The 14,974-nt window shown below is 36.2% G+C and overlaps 2 protein-coding genes across 4 annotated transcripts in view; one reads left to right on the top strand and one right to left on the bottom strand.

Moving 5' to 3' along the window:
- Positions 1 to 7,071: 7,071 nt before the first annotated feature.
- Positions 7,072 to 13,701, bottom strand: LOC100378641 (ragulator complex protein LAMTOR3-A-like). Of its 3 annotated transcripts, none has more exons than XM_085493923.1 (6): positions 13,636 to 13,701; positions 12,817 to 12,851; positions 11,537 to 11,595; positions 10,165 to 10,298; positions 9,640 to 9,703; positions 7,072 to 7,364 (listed from the first exon to the last, which is right to left on the bottom strand). In XM_085493923.1, exons 1-6 carry the CDS (start codon positions 13,642 to 13,644, stop codon positions 7,291 to 7,293), a joined length of 375 nt encoding a protein of 124 aa, XP_085350049.1. In that variant the 5' UTR covers positions 13,645 to 13,701; the 3' UTR covers positions 7,072 to 7,290. The 3 variants fall into 3 exon arrangements, with proteins under 3 accessions (XP_085350049.1, XP_085350048.1, XP_085350050.1); XM_085493922.1 differs by lacking the exon at positions 13,636 to 13,701 and adding an exon at positions 13,500 to 13,628; XM_085493924.1 differs by lacking the exon at positions 13,636 to 13,701 and adding an exon at positions 13,500 to 13,628 and having other exon boundaries at positions 10,221 to 10,298.
- The window catches only part of LOC100378789 (protein NDNF-like), a 71,329-nt gene continuing 68,948 nt past the window's right edge, over positions 12,594 to 14,974 (top strand). The window contains exon 1 of the mRNA XM_006825018.3: positions 12,594 to 12,623. The gene's annotated coding sequence lies outside the window, so the exon portion shown is untranslated. The remainder of the gene's footprint in view (positions 12,624 to 14,974) is intronic.

Raw genomic sequence — 14,974 nt, 5'->3', positions numbered from 1 at the left:
TTGTGGAAGGCACATTGTAAAGGTTACACAACAGCAAGAGATAAATGTGGCAAGTACTGTTAAATGCAGGTTTGAATATACTGTAAAACATGTTGAAAAAAGTGATATGCAATTTTGGTAAAATGATAATGGCAAAATGTTGATTTAACGAATCTCTCTTGATTACCTGTTTTCACAATACTTGTCCTTCGCCGCCAAAACAAATGCACAGTTATCACCTTCATAAAAACAAAGAAAAACTGTCAAGGATACTAGTAATTAAGAAGCACCCCAGATTTTTATGTTCCGGATTACTGTATACAAATCCCCAAGCCTTGGCCATTTTGAATTTATAATTTAGTCATTAGCGACATCTTGAATTAGTGAATCAGTTCCCTCGCTAAAAAAACATGCTCGCTAAAAAGACATGTTTTATAGTAGTACAGAAATTTAATGTTATGAGGGTTTTCTTGGGGGGGGGGTCCCACTCAGTCACCTTTGTTGGCATAATTTTGTGTTAAGCTTGTATTAAATTTGTTGGACATACTAGAATCCATAGATATATCTCACTATTTTTTTGAAAATATCAAAGCTAAATTTAATTTACACATTCTGAAGATTTAGCTATGTGAATGTAAAAACAATATTTTTTGGACTCATAGCGACGTATACAACGCATGAAAAATACATTGTTTACATGAAATTCGAACATACGCTGCGCGACGACCACCACGCTTTAACGTAACATCGTGTTTTTTTTTATAAAATATATTTTTTTTCACATGATTTAAAACAATTCTATATTCAAAGAACGCTTGGAAAGAACTCCCATGTCCTAAGGGTACAGGAAGCATGAATTACAAATAATAAATATTGTATTTACTATATTAGAAACACATAATAAAGCAATAATATGAGGTTATTACGAGGATACCTCAAAGTATGCACGAAGACAGTACAGTGGGAGTGTGTAATAATTGCATTATTGCATGGAAAATCATTGAAGTACATTGAACCACAGACTTGTCTTTGTCATTTACATTTGAGCAGATGTGCTTTTGATAAACTAAAATAATCAATCAAATCATATATGATGACCATATATGGTGACTTGATATTTCATGCATCTTGTTTGACGACACAATTATCTGCAACAATGCTTGAGAAGCATTTATATAAGATAGATCTAATCTGTGGATTATCCAAAAGCACCCATGAACCAAATTTCATTGAAATTTGATGAGTGGTTGAGATATCTGGAAAAGCTAAAAATTGGGTAATTATTATGCGCAGATTGCCATTAGGAGCTAATCAGATTTATGAATTATCCCAGATCATTTATGTATTAAATTTCATTGAAATCTGTTTAGAAAAAATAAGAAGGCTTAATATTGGCTAATTAATATGCATGGTTTTCAACCAAAAAACTAATCAGGTCTGAGAGTTATCCCAGAGCATCATTGAAGTCTGATAATTGGTTCTTGTAATATCAGTGAAAAAGACACGCACATGTACATACATGCACACAGATGCACTGATCAAAAAAATCCCATTGTGTGTTCCGGACACAGGAGTTAAAATAATAAGTGTAAATTTTACTTATGAAAACCTTGGCAGTGTTTAGATGGATACAAGGACTCCCCTCCCTGATAACCAAATTCAGTTATTATCTTATTTCTACACATATTACTCAGTGACATGTTGAACCCGACAATACAGATCTAATGTCATATATTTAGAAGAACAACAATACGGAATTTGAATTCTTGGAGAAAATTCCAAATTTCCTGATGAATTTATTAGAATACTTCAAAAAGTCAAGCATGTTTTGTACACTTTGTTCATAGTGGATATAAACAAGTCATTGAAAATGACACAGTCCCCGTTAAATTTTTGAAAGTTCTCTTTGTGCTTGTCATATTAAAGCAGAGGGGTTGTCGCGAGCGTGTCCTTGAAACTTGAGTTCCAAGTGACATATAGAACAGATTGTTTATTTACATCAAAACATGTGTTCCGTGTAGTAGTAATATGACCAAAAATAAAAACAGCCGCTATTTGGCCATTTTTGATCTGATTATGAAACACACTGATATGTATGATGTATGTGCCAAATACGAATGAAAATGGTACATAAATTGTGGAAATATAGTAGTAAGGCCAAAAAGTCAGATGGCTGTCAATCGGCCATCCTTGACCAGATTTTGAAACAAATTGTCATGGACATGCATCCTAACATGTATAAAGTACATGTATGTGCCAAATTTGAATGAAAACTGACAGAGCACGTCCAAGATACCGCATATAAAAAAAAACAAGATGCCTGCCAGTCGACCATCTTTGATCCAATTGCGAAATAAATCATCATGGACATGTATCCTAACATGTATAATCTATGTACCAAATTTGAATGACAACTGACAAAGCATGTCCAAAATATAACATTTAAAAAAAAAACAAGATGGCTGCCAGTCGGCCATTTTGAATCGAATCGCTAAACCACTGCATGTGCACATGTCGCACATAAGGTACTAGGCACATGCAAAGAATGAACGGGATCGGTCCACAGGATTCTGTGATATGACTCTGGACAGACAGACTGGCGCACAGACAGACGGACGGACGGACGGACAGACTCAGGAACTCATGGACGGTCAGGGACATGTATCCTAACAAGTATTATTATTAATCCTTTATTTCAGGCCAAAAAAGTCCCATATTAAATACATAACAAACACCAACACTGATAAATACAACGTCTAAGATTAGTCCAAAATTTGGATAAGAAAAAACTGTCAGACTTGACACAAGTACGTAGTAAGTACAAGTAAGTAGGCGCTGACTGAAGTTATATAATGCCTTGCGCTGAAGAGATTCAAAGTTCAAAATATTCCTATTCACGCAATTACCACTGGCGCTGCTAGCCCGTTTAAGGCTAAAGACCAACCTTATAGCGTTATTATAAGCACAGTATTCACAATTTGTGTACGATAATCACACCAAACATTCAAACAGTATATCCTGTATAAATACGTTCTAAATAACAAACACTTAACGTACTCTGAACTTTTTATAAATTTTTGTAAAATAAAATTTGCCCTAGCATAAATACACCAAAATTGTCGCTTCATATCAGCTTCATCCTTGCCATCTGATGACACCATATAGCCCAGGTACTTTTTCACTGAGACAAAAACCAGAGGTTTACCATACAAGTACATGCTTGGGACCCTTGTCTGTCCCCAAGTTTTTGGAAAAAATGACATGCATTCTGTCTTAGTAGTGTGGAAGAGAATGTCAAACTCCTCACCATAACACTCGCAGATCTCAACGAGCTTTTTCAATGATTTAACAGAAGGTGAAACTAACAAAATATCATCAGCATAAAAAAGATGATTCATTATTTTACCAGCTAAATGACATCCAACACCCGCTTGTTGCAGCCTAGTACTGAGATCATCAATATAAATTGAAAATAACGTCGGCGAAAGAATGCTTCCTTGTCGAACTCCATTGGTCACTCTAAAGGACGCAGACATATTTCTGAAGCCCATCGGATACAAAAAGTTTGACCTCGATACCAATGCAATAGACAACGCACAATGAATACAGGCATTCCCCTATCAAGTATTTTTTTGAATAACTTCCAATGATTTACCCTGTCAAACGCTTTTGTTGCGTCCATGAAACAAGCAAAAACGGGCGAGTTGTGACTTTTATAGAAGTCGACAATTTCCTTCACTACGAAGATGCACATTTCTGTTGAATGCTTGCGTTTAAACCCAAACTGAAAATCACTAGTCTCGATAATTTTTTCAATTCGATTTAAAATGCACAACTAAAATAATTTCGATAAAACGGTTACTATAACAACGGGTCTATAGTTATTCACTCTTGTGATATCTTTAGTCTTATCTTTAACAATTGGGACAATCATTGTATCCATAAAATAGTCTGGCAGGTGTCCATGAACAAAGAATACAGTAAAGCACAAGGCTAGTAGAACACACAGTATTTGATCCGCAAATATGATATGTTCCGTGCACAGTCTGTCTGTTCCAATACATTTTCCCTTTTCCAATTTATTAATGGCTACTTTGATTTCAATACAGGTGACCATCATATCTTCGTGGTAATTCATGACATTCATAGCAGATATCACATGATTTTTATTTTCACAATTTGTTACAGACTGAAGAAGCGATTCATAATGTTTTTTCCACATATTGCAAATGCTTGTTTGCCCATCACAACCCTCTATAGTAGATGGTAGAGGTCCAACATTGTTAGTCATATTATTAACTGAATTCCAAAAGTCTCGAGATTTCCCCTGTGATAACTTATAAGCTAATGCATCAGCTCCCGCTTGTTCATCGTTTCGTCTACACATTCGAATTATTAGCTTAATTTTTACCCGCGTTTTACGCATCAATTCATATATTGGTCCAGTACGAGGTCTTCCATTACTTACCCATACCATGAATGCATCCCTAGCAATGTTATGAAATTCACGAACTTGGTCATTCCATCCTGGAATCTCGTGATGTCGTTTAAATTTGACAGTTGGTATAGTATCCTCAGCCGCTATCCACAATGATTGAACAATGTCAGCATAATAACTGTTAAGAGCGATTATATGGTCTTGATTTTTACAATTAGGATCACGACAACTCAGTACGTTATTTCGGCACAATTCTATGGTAATTTACAAATCAATGCTGGCGCTCAAATTGTGTCAGACCCTCACACTCTATCTCAACGACATAAAATCATTCATAATACGTATTTTCTTAATTGCGTTGTGAGCAGAGGGTGTACTAAGGCAGTGATCTAACCACCCAGTACTACCATGAGCCTCGCTGTAATATGTAAAGTTTACAGTGGAACAACCAAGGAAACATATGTTCGAAACATATATATTATTTTCTGAGCAAAAATGTTCAAGTTCGCGCCCAAATAGCGATCCTAGATTTGCATTAAAATCACCTAGAATAATAGCATTCGTAGCGTTGCAATCTTGAACAATACAATAAATTTTAGTCAAATAGCTAAGAAAATGGGTGTGCAATACTGTGGGCAAATATGCACACAGTATGAGTATATGACTATGTTCAATACACAGTTCCACGCCAATAAGTCTGTTATCATTTAAATATTGTATTTTAATTTTATTGCCAAGAGATTTGCGCCACAAGATGGCAACGCCTCCGTACGACCATCCCACGCGGATTCCCGTCTCTTCATTCATTGCCGAAACTCCACATGCATTAAAGCCATTATGTATACTCCCCAGAAGTGTTAATTCAGAGTTACTAAGCCAGTGCTCTTGGATTAACACTATGTCATGAGAGTCACAGAGAGTATGAATATCGTTAATAGAGGATTTTGCTCCACGACAGTTGAATGAAACTATTCATACAGACATTGTTATTAGTAATACTTGCGAATAAGAAATAAAGAGTACGTGTCGAACTTAGTTTTGAGCTTTTCGCAGTTAAGTTGCACGTTAAGCGACTTTTTAACAAAGCTTTGAATATCTTCCGTTGATGTCAAAGGTGAAAGCCTGGTAATAAACACCGTAAATGGTGGATTGTAATGAACAACTTTAATGGCAGTCTTTGTCTGGATCAGCAGTACCCACTCTGGGGCCTCGTTGATTTTTACGGTTACGGTTCACAGTGATAAAACCATCACTGTTTTTGTCACGTGATTTCATATTAAATTTGCCATGGACAGGTTTTCTTTCATTCAGTTCATGAGACTTATGCGACGAAACTATACCTGCATAAGTAACCGATGGAGAGGAATGTTGCTGAGTAGGTTCAGCATTGCAACTTACTTTACTAGTTTTATGACCAGATGGAGATAGTAAACAATCAGTAGCCATGGGTACTGCATTTGTAGTATCAGTCATACAGTTCAACTCCATGCGAGACTCTTTAAGTCAATTTTTAAGGTCGTCAATCTCTTGACGCAAATTCTGCACGTCTTGCAGTATTTCACAGCTTGAAGCCAACCGGAACATTCCTTGATCTCTCAGTTCCGTCATATCTCGCCTTAGGGCTGTCATTTCCTTCATAACTGCCGAAATATCTACATGCGTTATGTCGATTGGTGGTAATTTCGATAAGTCTTTCGCAACAAAACTAGGGAGACCCTCGAAATCCGTCTCATGGACCAACTTTACTTCATCTAGAATATTGTTAGATCGTTTATTTGGACCTTGTCGTTTAATATATCGCGCGCGATCATTTCCACATAACTCGAACAAGGTTTTCTTGGACGATACAACCTCTTCGTCCACAAAGTAATCAGTACAAAGCTTGACGATGACATCGGTCGTAAGGATGTCAATTTTATTTACAATGAAGCACAGCATCTCATTAATTATCACGCCACTAGCTGTGTTAGATATTCTCAATGATTCATCAGTATTCTTATCACCAATTTCACTTCCAAAACGTTTTCCATTGCAGCTTTGACATAACAGAATGTCACCCTGACAACAGGTGACAGACGCAGATACCACTCTACAGTCTTCACATCTAAGGGTATTCATGATGATAGCTTCCAGTTACGCAACTAACAGATGCATATTAAGTAATGTTTTAGACGATGTTTGCCAGTGGAAGTTTACAAAAACAAATGCTATTTCTCAGTTCAGTTTAACGTAGAAATCGTTTTTTGCACCACAATAATCGTTCTGATGTGTTCATGGAGCATCCACATCCGACTAAACGTTATGAAATAATCTGAATCTCACCTATTTCAGCGTAAATATAGAGCCTCTCTATTCTGCGTGGCGGCTCTTTTGTTCTCTATGTACTAAATTTGAATGAAAACTGACAAAGCATGTCCAAAATACAACATTTAAAAAAAAACAAGGTGACTGCCAGTCAGCCATTCGCTAAACCACTGCATGTGCATATGTCGCACATAAGGTACTAGACACATGCAAAGAATGAACGGAATCGGTCCGAGGGATTCTGAGATATGACTCTGGACGCACGGACGGACGGAGACCGAATTATAAGTCTAATAAGACTAATAAGCATACAATACTACCGCTACTCAATCAAACATTCTTCAAACGAATTCTCAGTTGGTGAACACCATTCTTTATTAGAGACCATCTGGTTGGGAAAAAAATACTAAATATAAAAAAAATATTTCAATCTGTGTCCTTGATATTTGGTGTCGTATCTTGATTTACAATCTTCAAGTAACTGGAGTATATGTTCTTCTTGTAGCTTTCACTTATATACCGGTAGTATGCTTTATAGCAGTCAGAGAGAGATATTTTATAATAACGTCTTATGCTACGTCTATTGCTACTTTCAGATCTTTAAGGATATCATCGAAATCCTGTTCCAAGTTAAGAAGTAATCCTGTGAGATAATGAAAAAAAAAATTGTTTTTGAGTGATTACTGTACTTTCTTTATTAGTATCACATGTGCTTAGAGGTATATACATGGCCAAAAAAAAGAAAATTAATGCAATTGAGGTTTTACATGCATTTTTAGGTCTTGCCAGCGTTTTTGAAAAAGAATGGGAGAAAGTTACTGGTTTTATTTTGGAAAATGTTGGCAAAAGTTGACTTTGGCTCTCTAAAGCCTGGCGCACACACAAAGGCTTATCAGCTCAGGCAAAAACCATTCGTAGCTGATTCCTTGTGCAAGATTTTGTCACTCGTGGTGAAAAGGTGAATATCATATTTAATAAATTTCCCTTTGAGTTGCAGAATGCTTACCTAAGTCAGCAAAAGTTAGTTGAAAGCAGGCTTTTAGCCAACCACCTCATTTTAGACAACCACCTCATTTTAGACAGACACAAAATTTGTTTTGACAGGGTAAATTTATACAAACCTGCGAACTTTTGATTGTAAATTTTCAGTTTTTATAAAATAGCCATCTATAACAACTCGACTACAAGATTTTGAACAGACACTTCTTATTTTCTGGCTATAACCCTTGTTGAACGCCCTTCAAATTTTGAATCACTAAAATTTGACAGATATTTTGGTTGTTATCATTACAAAAATCATATCATGCACTGATTTTTGCACTACATCTCATAGGAGGTAATACCTCTGAAATTTGTAAAAAAACAAAATGGCCACCAGTTGACCATTTTGCATCATTCCAAAAATCAAAATGAAAATGCAGCAAAGTTGTATGTACAAAATCTGAACAAAATTTGACTGAGATCTGCTTTCGGAACGCTGAAAATGTTTGATTTTGATGATACATTGATTTAGGCTTTGAAACTGTAGTCACTTGGTCATCTTGAATTGGATTCCAAAATGGATGCACCTAGACTGCTAACAGTTCTTCTGGCCCAATGTTTTTTTTTTAACTAAAATCATTTAATTAAATGTTGCAATGCCTTTGTGAAATGCTGACGGTAATCAAGCGAGGGCCGTCAACAGTCTATGGATGTACATGTACATGCATTCCAAGATGTATGTATGTAGATTGATTACTCTAGATGAGTCAAAGATTTGGATCTGAAACAGTATTCATTAAAACAAAATGGCCTCATTTTGAATCCTATCTGCAAAACAAAGCAACATGCATCAGGTCATCATGCATAATGTCCAATGTATCATGTATGAACAAAATCCATCCATACACGACTGAGAAATAGTTCCGAAATGACAGAAATGTTTTATTTTATAATTGGATTACTTTTGGACACTAAAAAAACAATGTTTTGGTCATTTCGATCAGATCCCAAAACAAAAACACACAAGCATATGGCCATGTAGAATTTATACGTGACCTGTCCAGGCATTTCAAAGATACAGGTGGGAACCCATGCACATGCATACATAAATGAAATTATAAATCCTCATTTTTAGATTACTGTAGTTTAAATGGGGACTTAAAAGCAAGGAATATAACGGTTAACTCAAGCCTCTGATGTGCATCTCAGTCTTAATGGAAAATGTTTCAGTCACAAATATTGCATCTTGGGTAGTTAAACAGAGAATCGTGGGTAACATTCTGTGTCTTGATGATACCCTAATATGCTGAAACCTCAATCACGACTGAATCCACAGAACTGCTCAGTGACATTAGATTATCAGCAAGAAACATGTTACAAACACGGCAACTGTTGTATTTATTATATTGCATTATTTTATACCACAGAATTTTGCTGACAATACAATTTGAAGACACCCAACACACGAGTCAAAACTAAATATTTATGCTTAATGAAAACAAGCAGCAAAAATGACAAAAATATTCACCAGCATTAAAGATATCATTATGAAATGAACAAATCTGAGAGAGGTCCACATGTACCGGTAGTACCTATATATGTAATATCAAAGCAATCAGACTTGCGTTTTTTAACAAGAAGTCGAAAATATCACTTTTTACCAAAAATGACAAAAATATTCACCAAAATTAGAGAATTGAAGATACCATCATGAAATGAGCAAATCTAAGAGAGGTCTACTCAAGGTACATAGTACAAGTTTTCAAGAAGTCGAAAAAGTAAAACATTGACACGGACGACGGACAATCACTCATATGATAAGCTCCGCTTGACAAAGTCAACAGCGGAGCTAAAAAGATGATTTATAAATATTACAAATCCCATTCTGACTGGTTCCAGAGAATAATGATCACGATATAGTCAATATGAATATTCACCTGTATTTGTTTCACTGTCTGCAATGACACTCACTACGAGTGGAAGTCTGTTGAACTGGACAACCTGCACAGAGAAAGCCATATTCAGACATTATATCTAGATAACTGTCTTTGTGAATAGCGATGACATGAAAAACATGTACTTGACCAGAGATATACATAACCAACGCAAACATATACTGCATACATGACATGATGCACATCACAAACCGATCGCCTAGCAACACGACTTGACACATTTTACCCTCTACCACTCCATAAATAGGATGCTTTTACATGTAATAACCACACACCCAGACGGTAAACAAACTGTTTAAAGCAGTATTGTGTGCCTTATCCAGCCAGCCTCATGTACGTCTACATTGACTTGACCAGTTAGGAACTGATTATTTGAAAATATACAAATTAGGTTTTCAAAACAACCAGAATTCAGAATAATGGCTGCGTCTTATTTTCAATTTACAGATCTGCTAAAAAACACCCTAGAATGGTCAATTTTGTCAGAAGTAGGGCCATTTAACTTACCTGATAAGTTGTGTACATACAAATAATACGCTTGTTCTTTGACAAACCCAACTTACTTCCTTGATCTGTTGCCATCCCAAAGGTTGCTAGGAAACCTGGTCGAAGCGCTAGGTCGGGAGCATGATCAGTTGCAACTGTAGAGAGAAAATACATTGATAAGCAGTTATCACTGACCTTATGTCGAGCGGGCTTATTGTATTTATTTGAACAGTCATTGTCAATGATATATCATCACAAAATGAACAAAACTGAGAGAGGTTCACCTGTAGTTACTATATGTATATGATTTGCAGTTTTTATAACAAAAAGTCAAAAATATCACTTTTTACCAAAAATTACAAAAATATTCATCAAAATAGAGAATTAAAGATATCATTAAGAAATGAACAGATCTGAGAGAGGTCTACCTGAGGTACCTATATGTATAATATCAAAGCATTGGATTGCGGTTTTTAACAAGAAGTCAAAAAATATCACTTTTCACCAAAAATTCATCAAAATTAGAAATTTGAAGATATCATAACGAAATGAACAAATCTGAGAAATCTGCCCAAGGTACATATACAATAAGTATCAAAGCAATAACAATTGTAGATTTCAAGAAAAAGTCGAATAAGTAAAAAGTTGACACGAACAACGACAGACAATCACTGATATGATAAGCTCTGCTTGACAAAGTTGACAGCGGAGCTTAAAAGGGTGGGGGGGGGGGGCATTCCTCCCATCACACGGGGATTTTTTTAAAAAAAGCTGGTATTTTCCTGCCTCATTCTGAATACAGGGGTGAGAGTAAAATCATGACACACAATTCCACCTCACAGATTTTTTCTTGTTTTGATACTCATTCTTATTTTGACTCAATCTTCATGATTTTCATTAAAATTCCTGCATGCAATACATGGCATATTAATTTGTATAATAATATGCAAATTACTTGAAATGAAATTTTGGATTTGTTTTTCTAGCTGTTGAAAGGTAAATAGCATGATATTACAAGTAATTCTAGCTCAGTATTATAAATCTCTACAAATTAAAAAAAAAAATTGCAACAAATGTAGCTCCAACTAACAAATCACATTTTGGTGTACAGTTCCATTTTCCAATCACATTCAGAAATCAACCATTCACAGAGAAGGATAACAGCATGCACCGCCCCTCCCCTTTGCAACCTTTTCCTGGGAAAACTCTTGGTCTGTTAGATGCGGTGATAAAGCTCAATAGTAAAGGTCAAGTAGTCATTGTGGCCACATACCACAAATTCCAATTTTGAGAAGACTAATTGGCCAAACTCAGGACTGATAGACAAATGGATTAACTTCTTTGTTTTGCACCTACTGTAGAGAATAGCAGGTGGTAATACTACAGCTTTTACCTTTTATGACCGGTACGCCGTCTCTGTCGGCAATCACAATTGCATGAAGCCCGGACACCCTGTTAATATAAATATTTCTAGTTACTGTTTTGGAACAAAAACAAATCCCAAAGGAATGGCTGTAAAGACCAAAACAAGCATAATTTGGAGGCCAGAGAGAAAGGATAAGATTGCTTTGAAGCGACAAACATTTACATCAATGTCACAATCAAGGGGGTCCATCTTTGTGTGTGTGTGTGTGTGTGTGGTCTCTTATGTAGTGGTCATTGGCGGTGAATTCTAAAAATTTTATAAAGTGCGATGACCAAACTAATTAGAAGTTAGTCATGAAAGTCTTTTCAAAAATAAAATTCTAAAATTATAAATATATAAAATGCATGATTTAATACATAAATTAATACTCAAAAATTAAAAGTCAAAAAGTTTGACTAGAAATAGAATAGTGTCATGGAATTGCAGCATACTCGACTAGAGTTTAAATATATATTACATATATATTACAATCAAAACATAAAGATATTATTATAGCAGTCTATATGTACTTGAGTAACTGTAAACAAAAAGAATTGTCAATCACACTTATTTTACTTTTCACTTACTTACTTTTTAGTAATTTATAGCATTTTGAGCACCAAATTAAAAATGTAAAATTTTCTACACAGTTGTAATAAAGCTGTTATCTATCTATCTATCCGAAAAAGTCATCCATGAGACTTTGTTATAATAAAGAACATAAAGTAAACGCAGAGAAAACTAGAGAATTTAAATTTGCTTGAATTTAAATTTAAACATTATCTCTCCGGAGATTAGCCAATTTTGGAAATAAAGTTTACATTGTGAAGCTAATTGGACTATTCAGTTGTGTGGCATTGGTGAGACTATTAAATCCAGTCACTGGAATTAAGTCACCAAGAAGCTTGACAGATGAACATGCAATGTTGATGGCTAAATATAGATGTGACAACGCCCGGGGTGTATCATCATCCAAAATAGTTGAACTCACAAATCAGGTTATATCTGTATACTCATTTGTACAATAGCTGAAATATTCCAGGAATTCAGTGACCGCACTGACTTATCACCACAGGTACGTTCTTCTATTTGTGTGTGTGTGTGTGTCCATTTTAAGCAGAGGGATGGGGTGTCCGGGGGGGGGGGGGGATTGGTGAAGAGGCAGGTGATATGTAAACACATATGGACATCATTATGTAAGTTCAAAAGGGCAACAAATATTGTTTATATTTGGATCAGTTGTTTGATATCCATCTAAGTATACTCACTTATTCAGCAGTCGACGTAAATATTTGTGAAGTTCCTGTAGATATAAGAAAGGGATTCGTTGAGTTTCCTGTTGATATGTATCACGTATAGTTGAATTTTGGATGACAAAAATTGACTAGATGCTGGCAATTAATCTACCGGATTCATCCTTGTTACCTGGTCACAGCAGCGATTTTGTAATATTTTATTTTATCACGCTGCGCAGTTGCCAACTTTCGAAATTTACCATAAAGGTACAAATACAATGTAGTATTATAGTTCTGTCGAACACTATTAGATAATTTCACTTGCTCATACGTATCTAACATTTTCTATATCGTGTTTTTTTTAGTATGTCGCAACTGTCGGCAATATACACTAAATTAAAAAAAACGCCCTACAGCAAAGCGGGGGTTGTTATGATCCACTATAATTACACCTGTATTAGAGAAATATACCGTAATTTTTGATGACTCAGACTGCCTGCGTCAACAATATTGCAACATCATGAAGTAAATACCACTGGCAAACCGATTAGTTAAACTACCGAGCAATGTAGATTCCGGGTTTAGGCGTTGTCCATATTACAAAGGTCGCTAGTAATAGCCATTTTTAGAAACACACGTGATTCGTGTGTGTCAAAATGAAAATCCCGTCATATCGGCAGCGAACAGAAAGAACGACTGGACTTTGGCCCAGTTACCTGTTCCTCGAAGCGAGGAGAATAGAATAGTTCCATAAATGCATAATCATCAACATAAACGATTATCCTTGATAATAACCATAAGGCTGACACCCAGTTGTAAAATAAGATTTTCATTCGATCTGTAAACGCTCACCTCCGCCATGTTGGAAATGAAATTTGTTTCTCGCCACCAACGGCAATTGTAAAAATTCCGTTCGTTTTTGTTTTAATAGCTTGCATGAGCATTTGATTAGCAACTCAAGCAACAATGCCGAAACAGGCAAAAAAGTTGAATGTAAGCGCACACTGTCATTCTAGCGACATAATAATTAAGAGGCTTATTTCTGGTTAAGAAAAACAAGCAACGTGAATGCCATTGCGCTTTGTATTTACCGCCTCGTTTCGAAAGAAAGGTTCTTTCAAGGACAGAGTGTTTGCGGCGGCGACGCACACCACCCTAACTAAAGATCACAAGGAAACGCCGACGGCCCGTGCTCGTAATGCTTTCTTTATACTTGGGTCTTATTTAAATGAAACGTGTACCACACAGAACGACAAATTCTAATTACAGTTTGCAGTTGTTAAGCATATAATCATTATGAATCCTACCATGGAACTACACAGAGAAACACACTGTACACCCAACAACCGGAACTCACTCCCACTGAGCTGCGTTTTCTGATTTTTTACACAAAAAACACGTTTTCTGTGAATATATACGCGCACTGGCATTTACGTATATGATGTGAATATCCATCTCAATGGACATAACACATGAATAAATATGGTAAGCAGCTGAAGCAAAAAAACGCGTAAAAGGGGTATGATTTAGTTATTTGACGCTATACGCCTGTACCGCGTTTAGAGTTGAATATTTTAAAGCGCGGTAGTCGTCGCGCAACGCGGGTTCGAATTTCATGTAAATAAACAATGTATTGTATACGCGTTGTATACGTCGCTATGAGTCCCATATCGAACAGGGCGCGGCACGACGACCACCGCCCTTTAAAATATATAAATAAAGTGTGAAAGAAGAAATCTCATAAATTCATGTTATCTCAACTTGGAAACGGTTATGATTTTAGTATGTATATTGGGTATAATTTTAAGTTGCTGCACGCACTTGCAAAGGGGTATAATTTCACAAAAATAAGTACGCGTTTAGAGGCTTTTTTGAACGATGTGTGTTAAGACCCAATCACACCGCCCGAACTTTGTTGGACAAAATGGGAAACAAATCGAAAACATGGGCGTTGCCTTAGAGGTGCACCACTGAAGCCGGCGCTGCTTTAACGGTAGCGAGCGTTTGTTTAGCGGTGACGCGAGCGTTGATAGAGCGGTGTCCGCGCATTAAAAGTTGGTTTAGCGGCATGCCGCCCGGGCGTTGCCTTAACGGGGCCAACTTCTGTTAAACGGTGGTGAACGGTCACGAGCGGTGATGGAATTTGTTCACGCTTTTTGAGAACGCTCGAATCGAATGTGGAACGCTTTTA

This window comes from Saccoglossus kowalevskii, chromosome 19 (assembly GCF_978046115.1).
Source record: "Saccoglossus kowalevskii chromosome 19, keSacKowa6.1, whole genome shotgun sequence".
Lineage (NCBI taxonomy): Eukaryota > Metazoa > Hemichordata > Enteropneusta > Harrimaniidae > Saccoglossus > Saccoglossus kowalevskii.
The sequence above is the reverse complement of the archived record's forward strand: the minus strand, read 5'-3'. Positions and strand labels throughout refer to the sequence as shown.